The 19632-nt window shown below is 42.1% G+C and overlaps 1 protein-coding gene and 1 long non-coding RNA gene across 12 annotated transcripts in view; one reads left to right on the top strand and one right to left on the bottom strand.

Moving 5' to 3' along the window:
* The window catches only part of LOC309342861, a 30008-nt gene extending 26889 nt beyond the window's left edge, over positions 1–3119 (bottom strand). For both annotated transcript variants that reach the window (XR_014157017.1, XR_014157018.1), the window contains exon 1: positions 3000–3119. This is a non-coding gene — a long non-coding RNA (uncharacterized lncRNA). The remainder of the gene's footprint in view (positions 1–2999) is intronic.
* The window catches only part of TACC2 (transforming acidic coiled-coil containing protein 2), a 157313-nt gene that overhangs the window by 54113 nt on the left and 83568 nt on the right, over positions 1–19632 (top strand). For all 10 annotated transcript variants that reach the window (XM_081863628.1, XM_081863629.1, XM_081863623.1 and 7 more), the window contains one exon: positions 3002–3127. In XM_081863628.1, the coding sequence (XP_081719754.1) occupies positions 3002–3127 (126 nt within the window). The remainder of the gene's footprint in view (positions 1–3001; positions 3128–19632) is intronic.

Below are 19632 nucleotides of genomic sequence, written 5' to 3'. Positions count from 1 at the left end.
AAGGCTTTGAGAGCATCTCACATTTATTTTCCCTTACAACATAGGCACTCAAGCTTATTTCAGTAAAAAAAGAAGGATCTATTGATTACTTGAAGGGTAGTGATTTCAGGATAGGGATTGGGAAAAATACACTTATTCTTTGAAATTGTTTCATGAAAAATTGAAAGTCAATATACTCAAAGTGCTCCATTTAAACATATATTTTCCTTCAGTAACTGAAGGCAAGTTATGTTTCACTTATCCTGTTGTTTAATCAGCACTTCAATCTTGTGTTTATAATCTAGAGTAGTTTGGTTACATAGAATGACAGAGTCATTTTTTTAGAAGCATTTGTTTCTTGACTGAAAACTTTGGTTGGAATAAATATTTTATTTAGATTTATGAATAAAATAAATATTGAACCTCAAATTGATTATTTAAACACCATAAAGACAACTTCGAGGCATAAAGTTTATCTTTATGGTGTTTGGGGGGGATTAATATGAGTCTCAAATAAACAACTGCACCTCCAAATTTAGGAATACCTGCCTTTTGTTATTTATGAGAGTGCACAGAGTTAAGTGATATCCAGTGCAGTCATACACAGAGCAGACTCATTGAAATTCATTGTTTTCAGTGGGTCTACTCTGAGTATGCCTGCCACTGGATAGTACACATGGTCTACACAAGGGAACTGGCAAATTTAGTAAGGCCACTTCTGCCTTTAAAAGATTCCTAGGAAGTAGCTTGTTCGCAAATAACTTTGCTTACAGTACAGATTTAACCTTGTGATGAGCTCCCATATTTATTATTCTTATTTATTCACTCCCCTCACCTGCTGAACATGTACCATCAAATTGGTTTGTATGTGCAGTCTCAGCAGGCATGACCCAGATACCTGCAAACTGGTAAGCAGGGTGTGTGTTGTTGCTGATCAAAGCGTTACTCCGCTGATGAGCTGGTTGCAGGCTGAGCCCGCTGATCTTCTGAATGCATTTACAATGTGTGTGTTGCAGCTGTTGTCAAGCAGCTGGTTGTTAAGCTGTGAAACATTTCCCCTAAGTAGGCATACGGTCTTGAGCACAATTGGAAGTCGTTTTTTCTTTCCAAGCATTCCCCACAATTTATATAGTAGATAGGAACGGATGTTCTTATTCACCACTTCTGGGCACTAAGGAAGCTGCCTTATATTGAGTCAGACTATTGGTTTATCCAGTGCCATTTACACTGACTGGCAGCCACAGCAGCTGTACAGGTTTTAGACAGGGGGCATTCACAGCCTTATCTGAGGGTTGAATCTGGGACCTTCTTCGTGCCAAGCAGAGGCCCTTCTATGCAGCGATGGCCCTTTCCCTCTCCTCAAAAGTTACCTTAGAGATTGCTTTGTTTTGAAAACTCTGTTTGCTCAGTACATTTCACATCTGCGTGAGAGTTCATGGAGCTGTTTGTCAAAGCAGTTTTCAGTTAGGCATATTGTTTCTTTCAATGGAGTGAATCCAAATATTTTAAACAAATGTCAGATCTGATAGATTTCTCAATTACATCCGTGTGAGGAAAATTCTGTTAATTTTTGGACTTGAAACACACCAGGGTTTTTGTCACTTTGTTCACGAGTTTTAAGCCAGCTGTTCGGTATTTTCAGTGTCAGGGTTTAGATAAGTATAGTATCTTCTGTTTTATGTATTAGGAAGTTGCCAAAAGTGACTTCTAAGAAGGTAAAATTCCCAAAGGATGTGAAATTTCATACATAACATGAAGATTACGCATTTTCACACTCCCAAATGGCTATTACTAGTCCTCAAAGAGAGCTAGTGTGGTGTCAAGAGGGTTGAACCTAGGAGTGGGAAGATGCAGGTTCAAGTCCCTTCCAAGAGATCTGCTCCTTGGGCCAAAATCCACATTCATTGGGGCAATTTCTTTATTAGGCCAACCAAAATATCACACAATATTCTGAAAGCTTTTTAGTTCTTGAAAACTCTTCATTGCACTAGGTGGTCAACAGCATGATGAGAGAGCAGGAAGAGGAAGAAAAAGGTTGGCTGATATTTAAGATATGAACTGAGGCCTGGCTTAGAACAAGAAGTATAACAATGACCAAATCCCCATTTCGAAAATCCAGCTATTGTTCTAGGTTTTGTTCCCAGATGCAACCTGATACCTGCACCCTGAAGGAGCTTATTTGAATGTCTGCTACTACTTCCACATTCCATCTTCAAGATGTGACTGGATGTTGGATGCAGTCTCTGTGGCTTAAATATCAGTCAACATTTCTTATGCTTCCTCCCTCCTTCCCTGCCTGCCCTCATGAATGCTGTTTAACAACTAGCCTGGTGGCATATTCTGGAGACCTTGAAAGCTTTTACAATATTTTGTGGTATTTGGGAAATTGGGCCAAAATGGCTGCTTTTACTTTTTGTGTTCCTTGGGCTAGGTGGCCTACCTCAATGCCAGTTGTGAGGATATTAGGAGGTGGGGAGTCTGTATTTTCCAGCTTTACATTTTCCCGGGTTCCTTTGCTGTTACAGGCTTTCATAGCCTGGCCTTTCTCGATCTGTTTCCCTCTCTCCTCATTTTTATCAGACAATTAGAGGATTGAGCAACACAGCAACAGTTTTTCATTTTCCTGTAGTTAACCAAAGCTCAGGTTGTCATTCCCTTGACTTAGGAAAGCTCACAGTTTTATCTGCAACATCAGAAGACATCAAAACACTAATGTGAAATGATTCTGGTGAACATGGTCTGTTGTGGACCTGAACGACATCTCTCCAGTGCCTCCCTGCTGGTGTGGATTGTCATGCTCAGGAACTGTCTCAACCAGGAGTTTTTAGATGACTTGGAGACTCAGAACATATAAGAAGTTTGTGAGGGAAGCAAGTAATGTTAGATAAGTCTGGGAAGGTTTCCTATTTTGGAATTGTTACTAGCTCTAATTGTCCAAAATGTATACTTGATAGATGCTCCTAAAAGGACTATTTTTTCAGAAGGGTGGTCTTACTATTTTCCCCTGTCTTACTTCACACAGTTCTTCTGTTCCTGATGATGCCATCAAATTGGTGCCTGATGTGGACTCATCCAAAGAGCCACTAACCACTGTTATCTCAGATGGACACAGCACTGTTCTGGAGTCTGCTGAGCTGACTGCAACAAGGTAGGGCGAGAAATCACTTGCAGATATACGATTTACCACCAATTGCCATTGGGGCAGTTCCAACTGTTCAGTGGTTCCCAGTGTTACAGACAGACAATGGCCTTGTCCTATGGGCTACTAAGTAGTTGGAAGTGGCTATGTACCAATGAGTGGTAGTCTATTTTTTTTTATTGGAGTGGGTTGGAAATACGGCATATATTGAATGTTCTAATTCAGTGCTGTTTGTTAGTTGGGATCCAGGCACAAAGCAATCGTGAATGTTAGGCTGTTGTCTCAGGGGGGCACTTCTAGCTAGAGTGGCATTTGCCCTGAATTAGAATGAACTGTCTTGGGGAATGATAGAGTTTGGCATTCGGTAGGAAGAAGTGCCATTTGTTCATGAGTGGGAAAATGGGTGTGAATTGGCTCAATGCTTAGACCTTTTAAAAATCATACTTGGCAGCAAGTTAAGAGTACATTCAGAACCGTAGCTTTTGTTGTGTTCTGCAGATCAGAGGGCTGATTACCCTTTAGAATCATATTTCTTACAGTTGGATTACTAAACAGCAGGCTGTGAGAGCCCAGGCTATTGGTTTGTTTGTTTTGGCTATGGCTAGGATGTCTTGTTCCACCTAATTATTAATTTTTGATCCTGCTTATTGTTGACTCACAGCAGAGTTAGCAAACTGAGAAGAAGCCACACTATCCAAAAGTGTTTATTTCTTTGTGAAGTTTCTGCAAAGCTTGCCTCAGGGCATGTTCACTTACTCCCATTTTCCAGAAAGCTGCTAAAATAGTGTGCCCTTTACTGAATTAATAAAATTAGGGAGTGCTGCATTACCGAGGTACCATCAGCAGCCCAAATAAGCTTATTACAACCTTAATTTCTAGACAGTAACCATGTTAATCCCTTGCAGCAAAAATGATTGAAGAGCACCTTGAAGACTAAGAAATGTATTATAGCATAAGCTGTTGTGAGCCACAGGCAGTCCATTTGATCAGATGCATAAAGGGTTCTCCTGAGTTGCAGGTACATAAATAGATGGTGGAGGGGGGGTGTTCAGTTGTAAGCAGTAGGATCAGAAAGAAAAGAAATGCAGAAAACTACAGATAGTGATAATGTCCTTATTAACAGTGCCCATTCACAAAAAACAACAATATTCAGACATCGCAGCAACCTAAAACAACCATTCACCAGCAATAAAAGGCCACACAATAGGGATACAGATACAGGGGCCAGAGCTTGTGATAGACCCAGATGCCAACCCTGTCCCCATATCTACTCTGGCAGTACTATGATATGATCCCCCATACCACCATCAGAGGTTCATTAATATGCTCATCTTCTAGTGTGAGATATCTATCTATCATTCCCATATATATATATATATATAAAACAATCATCATCACAGTAACATCACTGCTTTCCTCCATCGCTCTACCATTCCCAGTTTTTCCTAGTGTGACCTTAAGGTGACCATCCTTGATCTAAGTAACTTTCACAGTGAGCCTGCAGTGTTTAAACGGGTAAATTACAATCATCAAGAGGTTCAGTGCTGTCACTTGTGAGTTTAAACAGGTACAATGTGTTTTTTATCACTTCACAAGTGAACTGGCCTGTTAAGAGAAGAAGGGTTTGGATTTGATATCCTGGTTTATCACTACCCTAAGGAGTCTCAAAGCGGCTAACAATCTGCTTTCCCTTCCTCCCCCACAACAAACACTCTGTGAGGTGAGTGGGGCTGAGAGACTTCAGAGAAATGTGACTAGCCCAAGGTCACCCAGCAGCTGCATGTGGAGGAGCAGGGGCGCGAACCCAGTTCACCAGATTACGAGACTACCGCTCTTAACCACTACACCACACTGGCTCTCAGTTAGTTAGTACCAGGATGTCTGTGTTATCTTGGTGAATGGCCAGTTGAGAATGCAATTATCATCATCTGTACTTTTCTTTGTTTAATTTCCTTTTTAACATAAATGTTTACAGTTCCTCTGCATATGTATTTCCGCATCCATACCCAAACTGGTCCACTATGTCTCCTCACCCACTCCACACAACACTATTTGCTAAAAAACCTTAGCTCATTACAGATTATACAGTATATGAGCATACAGTAGTCTCCTTCAAGGGCTCCTTCAAATGGCTAGGAACTGCTACTGTATACACTTTAAAATAATATTGCTGCATGCATGTTGCTGCAAATCTCTGAGATTTAAAGGTATTTATGTTAAGCAGAACAGCCTTGCTACTGTTTGCTGCAGCAGCCTCGCTACCAAAGAAGCAGCACGGCAGATGTTAGAAAAACCATTTGAAAGTTGCAGAAAACAGGACATCTTTCTAGCAATGCAATCTGCCGAGCCTATCGCTTCTGCAACATGGTAGCGAGGCTTTGCCTTTGTGCAACTCAAATATACCATCTTCTAGTATACCATATGCTCATGAGTCTCCAGGGACCATCATCTCCTGGATCATGTTTCAGTGTTGACTTCCAAGCATGTAAGAGCTGTGGCTTTCAAGCATGTAGGAAAAAGAAGTGCCTTTTCACTGCCCATGTTAGAGCATGACTGCTTACAGGGAATCTAGAATAAATGGTCAAGAATTGGCTAATTTCTGTGGCTGTGCAGTTTGTGCCAATGGTTAGTTCTGGCACCTCCTAAGATTCACCTTTAGATGGAGAAAGAAAGGTGCAGGGATAGGCAACAAATACAACAAGTTGTGATGCTTTTTGTGTGTCTCAATAAATCTGAGTTGATAAATTCACCTCTCTTTAGACTAGTGCAGATTTTGAACACAGTGCCCTCTTGTTTGCATCAGTTCCCAGATTTATTTATTTTAGTTCCGGCCACTCTGGTCAGATGCATTATCTCTGTTGCCAGTTGGCAATGATCTGTTGTGGTAAAGAAATCCCAAGTGAGTCCTGGAGGAAGAGGGCCAATTTGGGATGGGTCAGTTCCCTACTTATCCTAGTCTGTCAATCACCAATCTGAGCAATACAGTGGTACCTCTGGTTACGTACTTAATTCGTTCCGGAGGTCCGTTCTTAACCTGAAACTGTTCTTAACCTGAAGCACCACTTTAGCTAATGGGGCCTCCTGCTGCTGCCGCGCCGCTGCTGTGCGATTTCTGTTCTCATCCTGAAGCAAAGTTCTTAACCTGAGGTACTATTTCTGGGTTAGCGGTGTCTGTAACCTGAAGCATAGGTAACCTGAAGCGTATGTAACCTGAAGCATATGTAACCTGAGGTACCACTGTACTGGGCTTCCAGAAGGATATTTTTAAAAGCACCCTTACTAGATGGTGATTTGTAGGCAGTTATGTAAAGCTCTACATGCCCACTGATACACTTCTGCTAGATTCTTGAGTGACAGTTGTGGAACATAAAAAGAAATGAAGTGGCTGATGACTCGAAAGCTGTCATTCTCATTCTGGAGAAATACTGAGTAACCATGCAGAAGTACAAACCAATGCTTGATCACAGGATGATTTTCCTACCAGTAAAATCGCCACATGTGAAGTGATCTTTCACAGCAATTGTAATCACAAGCTGTTTACGAATAACAGAAAATTTGCATTATTTTACTGGAATGCTGTTTTGCCACTACTATGTTGGAAATGTTCTTGTTCCACACACTGTTTCCTTGGCGTTTCTGCCTCTTGCCGGGATGTGTGCTCTTGTGCTTTTTAATTTTTAGTTTTTTAAATCTCAGGCCATCACCTTCAGCAACTTCTAATCTGTAGCTGCCTTAAAGTGAATATCTGAGTCCCCCTTTTCTCAGACGTATTTTACTGTTAGGTTTGATTGCTGGCCCATGAAAGATGACCTCCAATTCTGATAGGTGGTGTGCATGTGTGTAATAATCGGGTCATTTTGCGTTAAATGTATTCCAGATGGCAGTGTGTAATAAGAGCTCAGATTCCAACCCTCCATCTGTCCAGTCAAGATATTATATCTTTGTTTTTGTGTCTCAAGGGCAACTGTCTCAAGCTCCATCCCTCTAACCCCCTAGTGATAACACAATGCTCAGCACAATATGGGGTCTCTGCATGGCAGGCCATGAAAATCTTTTTAATCTTCCAGTCTTTGACAGGGGGGGAATGATGTATTTGCTCAAGTGCTGTGATGAAGAGCTTAACATTTCAGCAGAAGTTCTCAAAACTCTCTTTCCCCTGCCCTGAAATAAGTATTTTAAATCTCAAAAGCATATATTTATAAACTAAACTCTGTGCTATGGGAATATTGATTGCTTTTTGGAACAACAACCACCATGCTTGGACATAAGAATATAGGGCTAAAACTGAGGTGGGTGACTCCCTTCTTCCTTGGCTATGGCGACAGTTCCTCTGAGTGATTGCAAATGGTTGTTTTCTGCACCCCTCATTCCTTCTTTTTCTCACGGTGTTCTGAAGCAACCTGCACATAAATAAACAAAAAGAATATGATATTCTGAATTTTGGTCTGCTAGATTGGCATGAGTGGTGGGTGGGGCCCTTTTTCAACCTGAGGGAAGCATTCCCTCATGGGGCCAAATGTCATTAGTGAGCGTGGTCAAAGGCAAAAATGAGAGGACCAACATAGGTGACCAGGACCGGATTTCGGTTTGATGAGGCCCTAAGGCTACTGAAGGTAATGGGGCCCTTTACATGTCCAGCTGTCCTTTGTCAACAACAAATTGTTGCTGTTTTTGTGTTGAATATATGCTATATGGTAATTTATGGACCTAATAGGTTCATACACAACACAAAGCACTGTTGCTGTATGTAGGTTTTATTTTATTTGTTTTTTTACCTTATATTTTGGAAATGTACATCTAGTTTTTTCCCCTTAAATTTTTTTGGGGTCCCCAAGAGAGTGGGGCCCTAAGCTATAGTTGTTTAGCTTATACGTAAATCTGGCACTGTATGTGACTCTTACCTTTGTACAGTAGGCTGCATTCCAGCAATGCAAAAGCCAGACATTGGCACACCCATTTCCCCCTTCTCTAATCAGGCAAACAAGAGGCATTTTCACAGTTCAGTTACACATTCCAGCCAGGCCAAAAGCACTTGAATAGGTTCGAATCCAGAAACCAGGACAAAGGTCCTGAGGCTCAAAAGAGAGGCCTGGAGGTGCTCCATTTGGCTCCCACAGCATCCTAATTTAAATATAGACATGGGCATAGTTATTATCCTGGGAGGACATGGAGGTTTGTGGTCTCTTTCTGGGTGGTAAACCTTTATAGGTCCAAACAGATTTAGAGGGTGTACCTATCGACTATTGAAATTAATGGACAGTACACAGTGAATCGAAGCGTGTTTCCCTGGAAGTAAACCCCACCTAAACTCCCATGTCCCTTAAAAGTTCAGACCTATGTTTCTACTCAGAAGTAAGTCAGTTCAGTGGGGCTTGATTCCAGGAAAGGGTGTCGAGATTGCAGCAATAAATTGAGATTTCACAGTAGAGGCTGATCTTGAAGGTTAAGAGTATTTAGCTGGCAGGTGGGGGGAGGTACGTGAACACCCACATCGTATTCGCTCCCTTAGGTAAAGAAAATTGTAGTAGGCAGTTGTTGCAAAGCTGTGGTATTCTGTAGAGCAGGGGTCAGCAACCTTTTTCAGCTGTGGGCTGGTCCACCATCCCTCAGACCATGTGGTGGGCCAGACTATATTTTGAAAAAAATATATGAATGAATTCCTATGCCCCACAAATAACCCAGCGATGCATTTTAAGTAAAAGGACACATTCTACTCATGTAAAAACACACTGATTCTTGTACCGTCTACGGGCTGGATTGAGAAGGCCTTAGGTTGCCTACCCCTGCTGTAGAGTATAATGAGGATGTACTCCAGTTCACCTCTGAAGCTGAGGTATCCTTGAAAAGGAACAGTCTTGTATGACTCGGCATTTCTGCAAGTTCAGTATTGATTAGACATTGTGAAGATGCACGGTAAGGCAGTGCTAGTGATGCTAAATATAAGTATCACTTTGTAGTTTCTAGATAAGAAGGCAGGCCAGCAGCCAGCAAAACTTCGCTGTATATGACAGTGTGATCTGGGTGGGTAGTGGGTCCCCTTTTAGCAAAGTCCTATATGAGCAGGGCCAAACATTTCAGGGTGTGTGTGTGTGTCCCATATTAAGTGTTCCTATTAAGAAGACCTTTGTGTGAGCCTTTTTAGTCACGCTGTCTTATTATATGTGTGCTTTGTCTCTGTGCTAGGTTATATTTCTCTAGCGGCTTTAGAAACTATCGGCAGACATTGTAGAAAGAGTGTCCAAGCATCTGATCCAAACCTATTTTTAAAAGGGAGAGCTGTTCTCCCACATCTGGTGCAGGTGCCCTTGGGTCCAATCCTTCTGGCAGGAGGTGTTTCACGTAATATCAGAAGTCACTGCCAAGCCAGTGAGCTCAGAGCTGGAGGTTGCATTACTGATTCTGTTCGGAGGCCAACACAAGGGATGGTGTCATAAGTATTTAATTGTACTTTTAGCAGCAGTGGCACTTGTTGAAACTGTGCATCACTGGTGGACTGGTTCCCACTTCAGTATAGGGGAATGTCTGGGAAAAGTCTGGCCATTAGTATCCTTGGAGAAGCTGATACAACAAGAGAGGGCCATATGGAGAGCAGAATCCTATTTTGCCCATGTGAGGTTCCTCTTCATAGTGTATATGAATATTAGCACATGGGGCACAGCCCACTGTAACCACAGTGGTCCTTCTGGAAGGACTTGTTCCTTAAGCCACCACAGAACTATTCCTTGAATCATTATTATTATTTATCCAATTTATACTTTGCCCTTCTTCCCAAAGGAAGCTGAAGCTTTTTCCTCCTGGGAAAGTTCAATAATCAACATGGGCATACATTCAGTTTCTTCGTATGCATCTTTTTGCCTTATTGAAAACAATAAAAGTCAGTTGTTAAAATGAATTCCCAAATGATGAAGGTTGTTGGCTTCAGAGATTTATTTAGCCACCCTCCATTCGAGCATGAGAGCAACTGTTGGGAAATGGTTATCATTCCTCTTTGGGCACACACTGCATTCCTTTTCCTGCCCACTCTTTCTTTGTATTAGACTGTCATTGAAGGGGGTTTCTAAGGCAGTGGCAAACTGTGTTAGCATGAATGTGGCCAGCACTTATTTTGCATGCTTCTAAATTGGTCCCTTGGCGTTTTTGAAGCAACTCAATGGTATTTAACTGCAAAAGAAGGCAATTATTAGATACAAAAATGTTTAATGGATAGAAGAACCATTCAGGCATTACGTCTTCTCATGTTCAGAGAATGTGTGAATGGGGACTTGGGTGATGCACATAAGCCTTGCCCCCAGTAGCCCTGTCAACAAAAAAGGTCTAAAGTTGAATTCTAATCACTGAACGTGCCTCCTGTAATCCAGAAGGCAAGCTGCACTGGGGTCCCGAAGGTGGAGAGCATTTTTGGCTCTGCCCGAGTAGTGTGAGAGTGTTCTTTAAAAATGGTGTTTTGTTGGTTGATGGCTTACTACTCAAGGTACAATGAATGGAACTCTCAAACTGACATCTCTAGAGATGCTCAATGAGACTATGGTTCCAATGTTCTACTCATTGATCTTGAGGGAACACTTTTGAGTATTCATGCATGGCTTTGCTTACTTGGGAGTCCAACTCATTGGAGTCGCTGGGGCTTAACTTCTGAATAAACACACATACGAATGGGTTGAGAGATGGTCTAATGTTTCAGTTGTCAGAATGTTGGACAGGCAAGGTGGAGGCATGGGTGCCACCTTTATAGGCACAAGGGGAGTGCAGACATTATATCTGACATGATATTACTGCCTGCCCCGGCCAACTACCTCTTCCTGTTTCCTCCTATGGAGGGTGAGTAAGCAGAACTCAAGCCAGGCAAGAGAGTGGAATGAAATAAAAGGGTGCTCCTATTCTAATATTGATTCACTTCAATCCATGGACCTTAATTCTGCATGCACAGGAGGATCCAATCAAACAGCCAAGACAGATGATTGGCACTTGGTTGAAGTTTCTATAGAAGAAAACGGGCTTGTTTCTTTTAAAATGTCTATTTGTATGCTCCTTTTCCAGAAAATTGTGCCTAAAGGGGCTCATAACATATCCAATAGACAATAACAATTTGAAAATACATATTATAAACAATTAGAAATAGCAATATCAATATCAATAAGCAGATACAACAACACCACCACCAACAACAACCCATACAACATTGTATAAAACAATACAAATAAGTTAAGGTAACAGCTTAGCCTAAATGACGTTATATAAAGCAGTTGGGTTATATAAAACAATACAACTAGCTTAACCTAATGTGAAAACTTAAGCCAAAGGGAAGAGAGAATAATAACAGCACAAAAATAGAATAGTGGCATATAAACCATCACTACATCCTACATAACCCACCTGTTTTCTGTCTTCAGACATTCACGAACCCTGACCCACCCATCTCACACCTGGAAGAGTGGAGACCTGCTCTAACTCAGAGGGGCCCACTGTTATTGTGGGCTCTTACCTACAAGGTGGTACATAAGTTGTCTTCCATGTTTTCCCACAAAGCAATATGCATTCATAAGCATGGTACCGGGGAGGGGGAGCACCCTCCCCCTTGTGGGTAACCCTCAAAGGAATATTTAAAAGGAAGTGCCCAGATCCAAATATTTGAGAATCAGTATGTAAAATAGAAAGAACGTGGAGTCCTTTAGAACCACATCACTGTTTGTTTGCACAGAAACCCTAGTCACAATGGCTCTACTCTTTGGTGAGACCGATTTGACTGAGGTAGACCAGTGAACCCATAATATAGAAGTGAGATTAGAACAAGCTCATGATGCCTATATCACAAACAAATTGGTTTTAGCATGTGGAAAGCCACACTTGTTTCCTTTTTAGGAACACATTTTGGTGATCATGTTTCTCCACAAGAGTAGTTTGGAGTGATTTGTATGATGGAATGTAGAAAAACAGGGATTTGGGGGGACATATCTGTTAGCAGGAGTCAAGACTTCACTGGAATAATTTTTCTACATTGCTTCCTGCTCAGGTGTTGTTCCAAATTACACAGAGGAGAATGATGCATTATAACCAATCCTTTGAAGTGACTCTCCTCCCCGAAATCTGCTTTCATCTAAAGTATTTTTCTTTGATGTGGAGGCTTGAAGGAGATTTCTTATAGTGATGAATCAAAAAGGCCATGTGTGGATGTTATGCATAATTGGTTGTTGCACTAGGTTTATTTCCAAAAGAGCAGCTGTATTTAGATGTGACAGCCGCAGATTTGTATGTTTAAACCTTATTCTGTCACAACTGCATAGAAAGAGTGTGTGTGTGTGGGGGGGAAGGCTCTGATTTAAGAAGCAACAAGACATACAGGTGAGGACTGGAAAGCTTTTATTTCTGCCTATGATGTGCCTCCCTGCATCTCCTTTCTCTCAGGCCGTTTGCTTCCAGCCAGGGCTCTGATACCAGAAGTGAGCTGGTTACAAATGAAGTCTTTGGAGGGGAAGGACTGTGGGGAGATAAGCTATAAGCTAGTGGTAACCCAAACGCTACAATTCCCACCAACCCCAGCAGGTATGGCCAAGGACCAGGGATGATGGGAGCTGTAGACCTGCAGCATCTAAGAGCCCCATGTTGACCAGGCTACAGGAAAGTTATGCACATGTTCCTTTGCAATGGATCCATAGTTAAGCACATGGATCCACTGCCACTGTGCATGGTTTGGCCCTTTGGTTGGCTGCAGCAAAACCGGCAAATAGTCTTGTGATGCCTTAAACCCTCAACTCTGATCCATCTGGGCTGAGGCATAATTCTGACAGATGCAGGCTATTGTGGTGCTTGTAATGCCCTGGTTTGATCTGGGCATTCCTGCCAATCAGCAGTTTGGTGGGGAAAGTGGGAATTGGAATCGCCCTCCTCCCTCATCCATCCATTGGCTGTGGTCATGTAGCCCGCCAGACTGTGCTGTGCATGCTCTGATGCATTTACGTATCATACCTTTGGCTGCTGGTGGGGAACCTCAGGAAAGGGGTCTGAATGCAGACCTCTAGGCCTCCCTGTCTAGGGCTGGGAACTCTCCACAGCCCATAACTCTCACTGGCCCTGCTTTGCACATAGTCCCCCCCCCCCGGACTGGAATGTGTCCTCAAATTCTTGTAATGCCTCTTGCTTGTTTGGATGGAAGAGAGAGAAGTGTGGAAGGGTGTAGAAACCAGCCTACTGTACTTAGGTAAAATTTACATTTTTGCTCCATCCACTTTAGCATCTAGCCCAGCCCACCAGTGGCATATGGCCCTTGGAAGCTTGCTCAGAAGGGAATGTGGCCCCATGGCATTCTAAATACCTCATATGTTGAAGGCTGGCCTTGCCTTGCTATTGCCCTCCCTGATTTTGAGAGAGAACTTCTGAAATATGATTTGGGACCCCAGAAAATCAGGGTTCTATATTGCAGGGGAGCCTATGTGAAAAGGCACAAAAGAGGGACAGGAGAGCAGAGCCAGCACACTCACCCTTATTCGTCCACATCATATGGGGCATATAGAAGGCCTGCGTTGGGGCAGGCAATGGGCTCTTGCCTGCAAAATGCCCTCCAATATTTTCTGCACATGCAGGAACTTGATCTGCATGCTGTGGGCCCAGTTTCATTTCTAGGTGACACCATTGATTTGTGTACTTTTTTTAGATTAAAAAAAAAAGGCTGGCTGCCCTATTTCTTTTTTAAGATATTGGGAACAAACAGTACCTGGTTGCTGATAGAAGAACATTATATTATATATATGAACTGAATGATAATTTGGAGATGGCTACAGCAAAGCAGTAGTTTGGGTAAGTTCTGCTCTGATGCCACTGGGCCACAAAATCTATCTCTCCTTGCTCCCTTGCCGACAAATGTTTGTGTCACAGTAATTGTATTTATTGTTAATGTTCCACAACAACCTGTTAGTTTACCCCATATATTTCTGCTGTTTTGGAAATGAAATACCCTATAATTAGAAAAAAGGAGAGAGGGAGAATCATTCTGTAATCTCAGCTACAGAGATCTTGACACTGGTGTTGCTGGTTTTCTGATGCCCAGCTTGTTATTCCAAAATCTGTTCCCCATCATTTAATTTTAGAAATTCATACATCTTGCCTGAAGTTGCTGTAATGTTGGTGTTATGCAGCCTGCAGTATGGCTATTTACAGTATCTTTCATGCTATTACCATATAAGGTCAGTGGAAAATTTGGCCAAGAAACAGAAATGCCAAAGGGAACTAAGAAATAAGCAGTAGATGCAACTGTAAAGGGAATAATTGCATGTTTCTCATACGTATGGCCATGTACATTAGCTAATCATTGGGCTTGGTTTCAGAAGTGGCCTCAAGGTCCTAGAAATGAATACCTTGAGAACAAATATACTAGTAGTTATGCATAAGGTCAGCAAAGGTCAGCGAGAGGAATAATGTCTTGAGTTCATTGCATTTTAGGGCCTTTCCAGATTACCGAATGGCAACTGAGCAGTTTCCTCTTGCTTGCTGAGCTGGATCCAAATATTTTTATTTGAAAAGGTGCCTCTGATTCAGAGATTCTGGTCTGGATAAAATAGGAAATTGTGGCTTCCTGCTACATTCATGAGCCTCAGGCTCATGCGCTCCCCCCATATCTTCCTCATTAATGTGCAAAGCATTAAAAGCTGCCACTTTTGATTTTAAATGAACCACAGTCTCTTACTGCATCAAAACTCTGCTTAGCCACTTTAGATGGTGAACACGGCCATGGTGTGAACCTCTCTTGTTGAAGTTAACTAGAGTTCACATGCAATGGGGAGCTGTGGTTAGTTTAAAATTGAAAATGGGTGTTTTTAATCTCTTGTATGACAAAAGAGACAGAGGGCCGAGCCTGTAGCATTCTGTGACTTATGTAATGTTTTCCATTACATCTGAACCAGCCCTTCCAGACATAGTGCAACCACAGTTTGACAGAAACTGTAGTTCAGACTTCAAAACATGTAATGGTTAGACATACTTCTATAAATAATTTTTATTAACCGACCAATCAAATCAAATCAAATCAAATCAAATCAAATCACATCACATAAATTCCAAATTACAAAGCCGAATTTTAAATTTTTGTTGGGGGTACCCATATTTCAAGTTCTGAAGGGGATCCAATCATCTTCTTGCTGCTGCGTTAATGTCCACAAATCTGTCCAAATAATGTTCATAATTCTATCCAGTCCTATCTTGCTGTTTCCCACATCTCATCTTGTTATTTTCATATATTTTTTCTTTCTCTTTGTGACCTCTTCTAATAATCTCCATAAGCCGGATAAAAACCAATTGTAATCCTGTGTGAATTTTTCCGTTCGTTCAAGAACCATATCGAGATGGTTTCCATATATCATCGCTTCCATAAATAAAAGCACTCTTTCCATCATTAATCTTCACAAATTTGTCGCCTTCTTTAGTCCTCTGAGGAGGTTCACCCGCAGTATGAAAACAAATCCATTCCTCCTCCCGAGTCGTAAATCTTTCAACAGAACTTGCCAAAATGGGGACGCTGTTTTTTACTGCGTCATCCCAAAAGCTCTTGTACTTTCCTCGATCTCCTTAAAACATGCTTTTGGTTAGAGTTCATTTTCACACAGTCTTAAATCATCCAGCTTAGGTCATTTAAGCGACGTTTCTGATTTATGGGGGGGGGGGGGATTATTGGTTAATCACATAGAAGAAAGAAAAAAAAAGTCCCCCCCATCCAGTCCCACTGCCAACATACCGAGCCTTGATGTGTCTTCTCATGATATATTCCTGTTGATCCAACCCGCCGCTCTTCTTTCACAGAGGTCCCTTCAATTAGCAGTCTTTACTCCCCATTCTTCACTTGAAATATGTGCATTTGCTTCTTCCTAATTATTTATTATCAAGTTGCTGCAGCTAGTGACGCGATCAGAGACAGCGTCCAGGAGAGCCGAAATCCACACAAGGGCTTTCTGCCTAGTGCTCCTACCCCCTCGAGTTCAGGGGTGATTTATGGGCACAGCAGGCAAGGGCAGTCCCCCCCATTCCCTTGGGGGGGGGGGCAAGGGAGGCTGCATACTCCCATAAAAGCCTCATAATTACCTCGTGTTGGTCGGAGAGATGTTATTGTTGGCCGTCTTCCAATGCGCCCCTAGTGGCCCCCCCGTAATGGTTAGACATACTGTATAGGCAAACCATAGTTTCTGCAGTTTCCATCTCTCTTTCCACGCCCACCCCCTGCGCTTCCTTTCCTAATAATTCCTGGATGCGCTCTTGAAGCGTGGCTTCTAAGTGTGAGGCAATGTCCCAAACCATTATTTATTGGTTAGGATATAATCCCAAACCACACTTCCTTCAAACTGTGATTTGCAAATCTGTGTCAAATTGTAGTTTCAGATGCTGGTGAGGCCACTTGATAACTAGGGTTTGTCAAAATGTATCAGTTTGGAAATCGTGACAGACTATAGTTTGGCCTTTGTTCTGAACCATCTCACTGAGTTGAAGTGTATCAAAGTTGTTGGTGTTGTGAAGATTTGTTTTGAGTCTCACAAGCACCTGGCTGGATAATGCCTGCAACATCACTGGTGACGAAGGATGGATATTTCCCCTACTCCACCAAACACTAGTTTGTAACCTTTTAAAAAGATTTGTACACAAAATTTTATCCCTGAAACCTGTTTAGATAAACCATGCCTGCAGCACAACCTAAAGGTCCAGAATTCAAAAGGCACCTACAGGAAAGCATGCTTTGCCCACTCTGAAGAGTGGTATATAATAAGGAAATATATTTCAGAGAAACCTTCTGTCCATTTGTCTGATGTTAAATAGCAGCCTCTTGCACGTCTGCTGCCCCTGCTTTGCTATAATAGATAGCAGATCAGATAACAGGGCTATATGTGTTGTTTCCTTCTGCATATTTGACATACATGCAGAGAGGCTTTTGTTCTCTGCAGTGTAATTCTGCCCTCTGGAGACTCTCTTCATTTTTTAAGAAGCAGGTTACTAGCTCCCATGGTTGAGAGGGAGAAACTGTAGTCTTACCTCTATCATAGCCTTCCTTATAAATAAAAAAGAATGTTCCATGCTAGTTCAAAATATAAACATTCAGTGCATAGTCAGTTATGCAAAAGGAAAAAAAATGTATGCAGATATGCAAATCTGCATATGTTTTATATTTCTACTATCTGTTACAAATGAACCATCACCATCAGGGACAAGGCGGACCAGAATGCCCATATACTACGTAAATCATGGTCAATTTGCCCTTGGAGTTGGGTAGAACATTTGTGTGGCACAGGTGGTCTTGAGATGGAGAGAGCAAAACAAGCTGGGTTTTTGTTCATGAGTTGAATTATACGTGCCATATGTGCTGGTGCACTGTTTTGAATTTTTTAAAGGAGTATGCACATTATAAACTTCACATGTCCATTCTGGAGCATAAATCATGGTGCTGACAGTTTTGTGTCCTGAAAAGAATTAAATAGGCGGCTTCCCATGCCCCCCTCTCACCCCGATTTCAAATTCCTAAATGATTTGTAATGTCAGGCAAGCAAAGTTTGCCCAGACTAGCTCATTCCATTAGGTAAAACTCCTGATGGTGCCACAAACAAGGTGCCACACAATACTCTTTTTCTTCTGCTTCTGCTACTATTTCCCCTCTGGAATTTGCCCATGTTTGAATGTCATATTTGTCACAGCACATTTCTGTTCAGAGTGTTTGCTCTTAAGCTAAGTGGAAGAGGATTGTTCTGTTTACCCATTTGATGGTGGTTTCCTGTGGTTCCTTCTTTTTCTTTTTTTGCTGTCGCTCAGCCTCCCACAACTGCTGCAATGACCAGACTACAAATTATCAACAGGGTGATGTTTGCTCTCTGAACAATAGAGGGCACTCCTATAACAAAAAATGCATGCATGGCGTTCTCTCCACCTGTACTCACCTGTTCATTGACCTACAAATAGAGGCATTTTCACACTTTTGATTCTTGCAAATTGAAGTATCAAAATACACCTATAAAGCCTCATTTACAGGGAACTCCATTTTCTGTCTTGTACTGAAACCTGAAAAACTTTGTTTTCCCTTGTTGAAGTACATATGGAACAGGGAACTGTAGAACAATGCAATCCCACAGTTATTTGGAGAAGTGTTAGAAGAATTGCCATCATTTAAAATTATTCAGATGTTAGCGTCTTCTTAATATAGTTGACTCTGCTCCATAAAGAATTCGTATTCATCCAAACTCTTGTTTTCTGGATATATATATATATATATATATATATATATATATATATATATGGGGGGATGGGCTTCTATTTTGTGGGCTGCTGGCTACCCCAACTTTCTCAAGGGCAAAGGTTTATGGATCCTGATGGATTCCTTATGTCTTTCACACTGTTTCCCACAGTTAAGTCTGTCAATTCTGTCAATGGTCTGGTTACACTCTGGAATGAGAAGATGTCCTTTGCAACAGATCACTTCCAGGTATCATCACCAAAACTCTGCAATTGGTGCAACTCCCTGGTATATTAAATTGCTTAGGACAATGAAATACTTGAGTCAACTGCTCAAGCATCTGAAGGGTACTAGGTTGGGGAAGAATGGGCAAGAGTCTATATGGTGATAGCAGCGGACAAGGTTTTTTCTGACAGTTTTGCGCAGATGCAGTGTTGGCCAGAGGAGCTTTCTTTAATGATGGCACACTTTTCACCGTAAAGGTAATGTCATGGACTGACAGAGGAGTGATGGGAGGCACCAGTTAGAGAACGCCCAAGGGAACCCCCAGGGGAAGAAGGCTTAGGGCCAGGGGATTGGTAGTGAGACAATGATGAGTAGTCAGAGGGAGAAAAGGGAGCAGACTGGGAGGAGCAGGTGTTAGAAGCTGAAGAGGCAACAGGGTTTAGTGAACAGGAAGAGGCTGGAGAGGAGGGGCACCAGGAGACAGAGAGGAAATAGGCTGCTGCAGAATCCAGGGAGTATCCCCCTCTTGACGCAGCCAGCTCCCCTCTCCCCTTGTCTCCCAGAACATGCAGAGAAGTGAAAAGAGCAGAGGAGAGAGATTGGTTGCATGAAGACACAGTCTCCAATTGCTTGGAAAAAACCCTGGAGACGAGGGGACAGGCAGCTGTGGGAATGCGGGGACCTTCAGTCCTCACAACTGCCTCATTGGGACAAGACCTCCTAGGAAGAGTTGGTGGGATCACTAGGCCTGTATTGTTTTGATTTCTTTGAATAAAGAGTTAGCTGCACTGATACGTGTAATTTTTTTATTGCTGACCTTCACCTGACTCTGACTCCTGACAGGTAATTAGCATAATCCTTCGAAGCCCTCTGTGAACAATTAGCAGTATGTTGTACTGTACAGATAAATTGCCCCCCCTCCCGCGCTTGGACATCACAGTTACTAGAGTCAGATGTGACGATGGTACCATCTGGTCAGGTTTTATGAGTACCTTTTAGTTTCTCAGCCTGAGGATGTGGATAACCTTGTTACAGGACTGGGGTACCACTTGTGTTTTTGACCCTGGTTGCATCCTGTCTAACTACAACTCAGTGG

This window comes from Podarcis erhardii (assembly GCF_964252035.2).
Source record: "Podarcis erhardii genome assembly, chromosome: 5".
Classification (NCBI taxonomy): domain Eukaryota; kingdom Metazoa; phylum Chordata; class Lepidosauria; order Squamata; family Lacertidae; genus Podarcis; species Podarcis erhardii.
Note: the sequence above shows the minus strand (reverse complement) of the source record. Positions and strands in the feature narration are given on the sequence as shown.